Here is an 8,537-nt window from a genome sequence, read left to right as displayed (position 1 = left end):
TTTTAAGCCCTTTTTTTTTTTTTTTTTGGTTTTCTTTCGGCTGCACCATTTGGTTTGCGGGATCTTAGCTCCCTGGCCAGGGACTGAACCCCGTGAACATGGCAGTGAAATCACTGAGTTCCAACCACTGGAAATTCCCCACCTTCTATTTTAAAAATATTTTTTAAAGTACTGGGCATAGGCTGTCCTGTTTGATGACTTTTGAGGCAAGTAAGAAGTGGAAATTCATAGCTTTCTGAGCCCTATTCCTGGGTGTTGCACGATTTTCATGCAGATCAGGGTGCCTTTTTCTAACCTTTTTCCACCAAGAGGGGGCGTCTTTTTCCTAATTCATACAATGCCATATGCATCAGCTGCAGCTCTGCCTGAGAAAGCAGTCAACATCCTAGTTCCAAACCAAACCCAGATATTATTTCATTGGCTTTAGCAACAACCCCATGAGGCAGGAACACGTGTAAAATCATCCCCATTTTACAGAGGTGGGAAGCAAAGCTCAGAGGATGTCATGCTTAAAATGAGGATTCAGCCTCAAGGTGTGAGAAATAACGGGGCCAGGATTCGAACCCAGGTTGGAATTGATGTCAAATCCCATGTCTGTAACCAACCTTTAGGAAAGTCTGTGTTAAAATGCTCCCAAGTGGCTCAACAGGAAAGAATCTGCCTGCCAATGCAGGAGACACAGGTTTGATCCCTGGTCACAAAAGAGCTGGACATGACTAAATAACAACAAATTACGTGGTTAAAATGAGGATTTCTTGTTTTATGTCCTTGGATACTCTTCAGTGTCTCCCAGTTTATAGTCTATGAGAACTTGAATAGAATTCGTATCCTACTGTTGGGTGAAAACTATATAAATCTTAATTATGTTGAATTGGTTTATAGTACTTTTCGGGTCTACTATATCCTTCTACTTTTCTATATATTCATTCTATTAATCTTTGAGAGTTTAATATTGAAACTCCAACTAAGAATCTTAATTTACCAGGCTCTTCATCTGTAAATGGGGATGAGACTTAGCACCTCCCTCTCAGTTAAATGAGAGGGTTCATACCTAGCAAAGCCCTTGGCATATCATAGATGGTCATTAAACAGAGATTCTTATTAGTATTAGCTTTGGGATGGAACTTGATTTAACATGATGTAGGCATCTCTGGTCTCTTGAAGAAAAGACTCTTGAGAGTCCCTTGCACAGCAAGAAAATCAAGCCAGTCAATCTTAAAGGAAATCAACCCTGAATATTCATTGGAATGACTGATGCTGAAGCTCCAATACTTTGGCCACCTGATGCAAAGAGCCAACACATTGGAAAAGATAATACACAAAAAGCTCTTTCTGCCATGCCTGGTATGCAGTAGGCACTCAATAAATGGTAACCATCATTGCCACCAATATTAATCAGGCTGTGGGGGCAGACTGGCTAACTCCTAACTCTTCCATTCTCAGCCACATGATTTTGCTCAAATTATTCAGCTGCCCTGAGCCTCAGTTTTCTCCTCTGTAAAATGGAGATTTTGGTCCTATCAACTTCACAGGGTTGTGATCAACTTCACAGGGTTGTGATTATAGAATGGGGTCCTGGGTGTGCTTAGCATGGCTCCTAATAGAGAAGTGCTCAGTTAATGGGTGCTGTGGTGATGGGTGAGGCTCCTGGCTGGCTTTTAGGAACTCACCCAGACCTGCAGCCACATTCCTAGGGGTGGAGGTCCCTGAAGGGGCTTCCCCAAAGATAAGGCTGCCCTGACCCAGGCTAGGGAAGCATCTGAGGGCGCCTATGAGACCTTCTTGCAGAAGGGAAATGGAGGGCTCCCAGGACCCCTGAGCAGACCCCTTGCCAGGGTTAGAAACTCACGCACTTGGGATTCCAGACACCAGCTTGAGCGGCCGCAGCACTCGAACTGCCCTCAGCGTCCTTAGGTCAAACTCCGTCCCAACTGTTGCCAAGATGCTGGAAGAAAGAAGCCAGAACAGAAGGCAGACGCTGGGTTTCAGGGTCAGAGAGGTGGGTGGAGGGTTCAATGCTGTGGTTTCTTTAAAATTTTTTAATTAGAGGATAATTGCTTTACAGTGTTGTGTTCGTTTCTGCTGTGGAACAATGAGAATCAGCCATAATTATACATAGACTCAATTATACATATACAATTGATTGATCAAATCAATCAATCCTAAAGGAAATCAGTCCTGAATATTCACTGGAAGGACTGATGCTGAAGCTGAAGCTCCAATACTTTGGCCATCTGATGCAAATAACTGACTCATTGGAAAAGACCCTGATGCTGGGAAAGACGGAAGGCGGGAGGAGAAGGGGATGACAGAAAATGAGATGGTTGGATGGCATCACTGGCTCGATGGACATGAGTTTGAGCAAGCTTCGGGAGTTGGTGATGGACAGGGAAGCCTGGCGTGCTGCATTCCATGGGGTTGCAAAGAGTCGCACACGACTGAGCGACTGAACTGACTGACTGATACATATATACATATATATGCATATATCCCCTCCCTCTTGAGCCTCTCTCCCCGCTCCCATTCCACTCCTCTAGGTCGTCACAGAGCGCCAGGTTGGTTTCTTGGCAGGGTGACCACAGGCTGGGTCTCAGTTTTGTCATATGTAAAACAGTGTTAATAGTACCTGCTTCACAGGATAAAAGATGATTTACAAGGACCCCAAATAGGTCTTAATACTCAATAAATGCTTCCCTTGTATGGCTCAGCTGGTAAAGAATCCGCCTGCAATGTGGGAGACCTGGGTTCGATCCCTGGGTTGGGAAGATCCCCGGGAGAAGGGAAAGGCTACCCATTCCAGTATTCTGGCCTGAAGAATTCCATGGACTGTATAGTCCATGAGGTTGCAAAGAGTCAGACACAACTGAGTGACTTTCACTTCCTTTCACTCAATACATGTTGGGCTGAGAAGAGAAATTTTCCCCATGGCACATGGTTGGGTGATACTCGGTGTATTTCACAACCCAAGATCAGGATGGATTGTGGGGAAGCTTGGAGGCACCAGGGGAGTGACAGACCCTTTGGGCTCAGGTCACTTTACCAACCGGCAAGAAAGTAGCTTAGTACTAAGACCTACGCCTGCATGGGTTCAAATTCCAGTCTACCATTTCCCAGCTGGGTGACTGTGGGTAAGTCACTTTTCCACTTCATGCCTCAGTTCTCCCTTTTGTATAACAAGGATAACAACAGTACTGAACCCTCAAAGGGATGTGAGGATGAAACAAATTAACACATGTGAAGTGGTAGGTGTTGTGCCTGGCACACAGGAAGTGTGTTAAGCTATTGGGAAATAAATGGAAAAAAAAACACCCCAAAACCTCAAATAATGGGTGTGGCCCTGCTGGGGTGGACTAGCTGGCATCAGCCCCAGAGAGGGCTACAGACCCAAAGCCTCAGGGCAAAAAGTCACTCTTATAAATGCAAGTAAGAGTCATGGCAATAGGTGAGATGAGCCTTCTGTAGAAAGCCCCCTTCCCTCACCCCTTACACAAAGACCCTATCCTAAGACCTCACTTGTAAAAGTGTTTCTGGTTAGACAAGGGAGACCAGGGGTTCCACAGCCCTTCCTCAGCCCAAGGAACCCCCTAGACCTGTTTCCTAAATAAGATACGTAGTAGGGATGACCATGGCACCATGGCACAGAAAAGGTTGTCACTGGAACCTCAGATGATGAGCAAGGAATGTGGAAAAACAGAGGATTCTGTGGTTAAGAACGGGCTTCCCAGGTGGCACAGTGGGAAAGAATCTGCCTGCCAATGCAGGAGACACAGGTTGGATCCCTGGGTCAGGAAGATCCCCTTGAGTAGGAAATCTGCTCTAGTATGCTTGCCTGGAAAATTTCATGGACAGAGGAGCCTGGCAGGCTACAATCCATGGGGTTGTGAACCGTCAGAGGCTACTGAGCATGTACTGTGATTAACAGGATGGAGACCACAGAAGTAATTTGGGGGGTATCTTCATTCTTGTCCAGGAGTCTGAGTCTTACAACTTTGGCCTGTGAATAACCAGTATCTACATCTGTCTTTATTTATTGGCTGCACATGCAGAAGGTAGGATCTTAGTTCCCTGACTAGGGACTGACCCATGCTCCCTGCAGTGGAAGTGTGGAGTCTTAACCATTGGACCACCAGGGAAGTCCCTCTTTGTCTTTTTTTTTTTTAATTTTTATTGTATATTGGAGTATAAATGATTTACAACTCTGTGTCAGTTTCAGGTGGACAGCAAAGTGATTCAGTTATACATACACATACAACCATTCTTTTTCAAATTCTTTTCCTATATAGATTACTTAACAAAATATTGAGGAGAGTTCTCTGTGCTATACGGTAGGTCCTTGTTGATTTATTTTATATATAAATATAAATATATTATTTTATATATAGTAATAGTACATCTCTTTGTCTTTGAGACCATCAGTATCTGCATCTATTAACAACCTGTATTGGCACCTGTATTAATAAACTGTATTGGCCCGCTTTTGTCTCAGGACTTTCTCTGAAGCTAAGACAGACCCAGGCAGTGAATTCCCCTGTGAGAGCAGCCCTCCACCAAAGATCGCTGGGAAGAGGTGGATGAATTCCCCAGGTCTCTCACCCCCTCCTTCCAGATTGCTCTGAGGTGTGAGTTTCATACAGGCTCCCAGAGAGGTTGAGCCCAGCTGCCTCTCCAGGGTAACCTGCTCAACTCCTCATTCTTCCCTGTCTCCCCACCCTTGTCCCCCACCCATATTTCCTGGAGTCACTTCCCAGATGAACTACTTGGACCCAAATTCTTGTCTCAGGGTCAATGTGGGGGCATTCCAAACTAAGACAGGAGTATTCCCAGCTCTGTCCCAACTACTCCTAGGACAGAAAGTTAAAGTGCTAGTCGCACAGTTGTGTCGGACACTTTGTGACCCCACGGACTGTAGCCTATCAGGCTCCTCTGCCATGGGATTCCCCAGGCAAGAATACTAGAGTGGGGAGCCACCCGCCATTCCGTTCTCCAGAGGATCTTCCTGACGCAGGAATTGATCTCGGGTCTCCTGCACTAAGAGTAGCTCTTTACCACCAGAGACACCATTCCCAGGACAGAGATGCGTCTATTAGATTGGGCCAACCTCCTCTTCCACCATCATCAAATGTACATCTAAACACATCGTATGTCCTGGGCAAAGCAATACTTGAGGCGCTCCCTGCTTTGTAGGGCTGATGCAGGAGAAAAACAGTTTCATCAAAAAATGCACAGAGAGATTGAATCCATTGGGGGTGTGATGCATTCTTAGAGAGAGCAGGTGAAAAAAACAGCTCTGAGGGTACACAGCAGGTAGTGTTAACTCATCTGGGACCCCGGGAGATTCCCGTTTCAAGCTGAGGATTCATGGATGAGCAGGTGGAATCTGATCAGTGGGGGAAGAACTTTCTAGGCTGAGGAAATGGCTGAGACAGACAGCCTGGGGTGGGAACGCAAATTCAAGGAAGGAAATGGCACATGGTGGGGATTTGGGTGATGCCATGAAGCTGAAGTGTAGGTGAGGGCCTTGCCAAGCAACCCTAAGGAAATTTTCATTCCTTTAATTATATATTTTTTCTATTCCTCTCCCAATTTTCATTTGGATTTCTCAAACTCCATCCTGTAGATCACCAGTCTATTTTACTTTCTTCTTTCTCAGCAGGTAAAAGCCATTGTTAAGGGTGTGTGTGTGTGTGTGTGTGTGTGCGTGTGCGTGTGTGCTCATTCAGTCGTGTCCTACTCTTCGCGATCCCATGGACTGTAGCTGCCAGGTTCCTCTGTCCATGGGATTTTTCAGGCAAGAATACTAGAGTGGGTTGTTATTTCCTCCTCCAGGGGATCTTCCCCACCCACAGATCAAATCCATGTCTCCTGAGCTGGCAGGCGGATTCTTTACCACGGAGCCACCTGGACAAGCATTCCCTGAGTTTTCATTCACTGACTTCACAAACATTAACTGAGCATCTACAGTGTGCCAGGTCTTGGGGACACGAGTCATAGGAATCCCTATCTGTGTGTGGGAGGCTGAGAATAAACCCCGTAAATGTGCCAGATGTCAGGGCAATGAGTACAAGGAAGAAAAGCAGGGCAGGGAAGAGGGCGTGCTGGCAAAGTGGGGCAGGATGAGGGGAGCGATGACACCATTTCAATTAGTAAAGGCCAACTGCTCTTTCCCGCCTGGCTGGGTAGTAGTTCAGTGTTAAAGGTGTTCAGACCAGCATCGCCCAGTAGAACTTCAAGAAGAGCCGTATGTTGGACATAGCGAACAGACTGGTGGTTGCCAAGGGGGGCATGTTGGGGGAAGGATGGAGTGGGAGGTTGGGGTTAGCAGATGTAAGCTTTTATATATAGAATGAATAAACACTCTCTACATAGCACAGAGAACTCTTCAATATCCTATGATAAACTGTAATGAAAAAGCACATAAAAAAGAGAATTATATATATGTATGACTGAATCACTTTGGCGTACAACAGAAATTAACACAACATTGTAAATCAATTATACTTCAATAAGAAAAGAAAAAAGGAAAAAAAAAGGAAGAACTATGTGTGAAATTTAAAATTTGCCAACAGCTACATTAAAAGCCCAAAGAAACAGATGACATTAATTTTAATAATATACTTTATTCAACCAGGTATATCTTAAGTATTGGGCTTCCCAGGTGGCTCAGTGGTAAAGATTTGCCTGCCAAGCAGAAGACATGGGTTCAATCCTGGGGTCAGGAAGATCCCCTGGCAAAGGAAATGGCAATCCAATCCAGTATTCTTGCCTGGGAAATCCCATGGACAGAGGAGCCTGGTGGGCTATATTCCATGGGGTCACAAAGAGTCGGACACGACTCAGTGACTAAATAACAACATCTGAAGTATTATGATTTAAATAGGCAATCACTATGAAAGATTACTCATAAGACATTTTATATATTCTTTCCTTTAGACTTTAAGTCTTTGAAATCTGGTTAGCATATTCTACACTTAGGGTACATCTCAACTCAGGTGTATGATGGCTACGCGTGGCCAGTGCTGAGTGTACCTTGTAGGTCAGGTCCAGAGAAAGAGTCAGTGGGGAAGAGATGTGACGTGAGTTACAGGAATATGTTAGAGGAAAACTCTAGGCAGAAAGACAGCCAGTGCAAAGGTCCTGAGGCAGGACCATGCCTGGTACACTTGAGGAATGTCAAGAAGGCCACACAGCTGAGTGAACCAGGGTGTCAGCGGGAGGAAATGAGGGCAGGGAGGTGATGGGGCAGTGTGCAGGAGTCTGTGGGCCATGGTGAGGACTTGGACTTTTGTTCTGAGTAAAGCAGGAGCCAAGGAAGGTTCTGAGCATTGCAGAGACATGATCTGACTTACATACTAAAATAAGATCCCTCTGGGGGTCCAGACCAGAAACTGGGAGGTTGGAAGTGGGCGGAGATGACCACAGTGGTCCAGGTGAGAGATGATGGGTTTAGATCTAGTTGTGCTGGACACAAGGATAACACTGAGATGAACTCAGCCTTGCCCTTAGATGACCATGCAAGTAAGTGGATGACAGAGTCAAGTACAAGTCCTTCTGGCCTCAGGGCTGTCTGAGGCAGGAAGGAGGAGGAAATGAATACAGACAGGAGGGCGGGGGACAGTGTGATTGTGGAGCCCAAGTCTGAAAATGCAGCAAAGCAAAAGATCTTAACAAAACCTTAGACTTGGAGTTAAACCCTGACCCTGCATCCTCTCATTATCTAGCCTTTGCGCTAACTTCTCTGAGCCTCTGAAATGCAGCGAATCTGACTTCCCTCCTGCCCAGTGCTATCCTAGTGGGCACCCAAGATGGACTATCTCCTGTGCCCCTCCCTGGAAGGATGACAGGGAATTAGGAGCAGAATGGGAGGAGGGAGAGGCTTCTCAGACTGAGAATGCCCTATAGAGGCAGAAAACTTCCCTCAGGAAACATGATGGGAGGGGGGTGGGAAATCGGGGTGGGCTGGACCACTGGAGGCTGTGAACTGGAGGCGGAAGAGGTGGGTCCTGCTGTGTGGACAGTGGGAGTCATGTGAGGTTTCGGAGCAGGGAAGGGATGTGATTAGGGCTGGCGTCAGGAAGACAAGCCTGACAGCTGAAAGGACAGATTGGTGGTGATGGAGGCAGGAGTTAGGAGGCAGCCGCAAGAGCAGACCAGCGTAATGAGGACTAGAACTAGGACAAAGGCAGTGGGAGTACAAAGGAGGCCCCAATTTATATATAGCTGCCACAGATCACTGTGCACCAGGAAACTTGCCTGGGCTCACCAAGTGCTCCCTGCGTCCAAGCCATCATTAGGAGGAGTCCCATTTTACAGACGAGGAAACGGAAGCCCAGAGAAGTTACAAAGGCACGGAGGTCCATGCTGCCAAGAGAGAATGTGAACCCAGGACCCCAGGACTCCAGAACCCCAGTTTTCCACCTCACATGGCTTGTTGGATGGGGTGGATGCAGTGGTGGGAAAAAAAAGGAAGGGAAGAATGGCTTTCTGGTTATAAATGGACCACCAAGTGATGATCATTCAATTATTCACCAGGCTTTGTG

General features: G+C 46.3%; 1 protein-coding gene across 1 annotated transcript in view; it reads right to left on the bottom strand.

Annotated features, from left to right (window-relative positions):
- Nucleotides 1-8,537, bottom strand: part of CACNA1A (calcium channel, voltage-dependent, P/Q type, alpha 1A subunit) — a 255,016-nt gene that overhangs the window by 134,239 nt on the left and 112,240 nt on the right. The window contains 1 exon segment of the mRNA XM_010855524.1: nt 1,854-1,945. Within this exon segment, the coding sequence (XP_010853826.1) occupies nt 1,854-1,945 (92 nt within the window).

The sequence above is a fragment of the Bison bison genome, unplaced genomic scaffold, assembly GCF_000754665.1.
Source record: "Bison bison bison isolate TAMUID 2011002044 unplaced genomic scaffold, Bison_UMD1.0 scf7180017864365, whole genome shotgun sequence".
NCBI lineage: Eukaryota > Metazoa > Chordata > Mammalia > Artiodactyla > Bovidae > Bison > Bison bison.
Note: the sequence above shows the minus strand (reverse complement) of the source record. Positions and strands in the feature narration are given on the sequence as shown.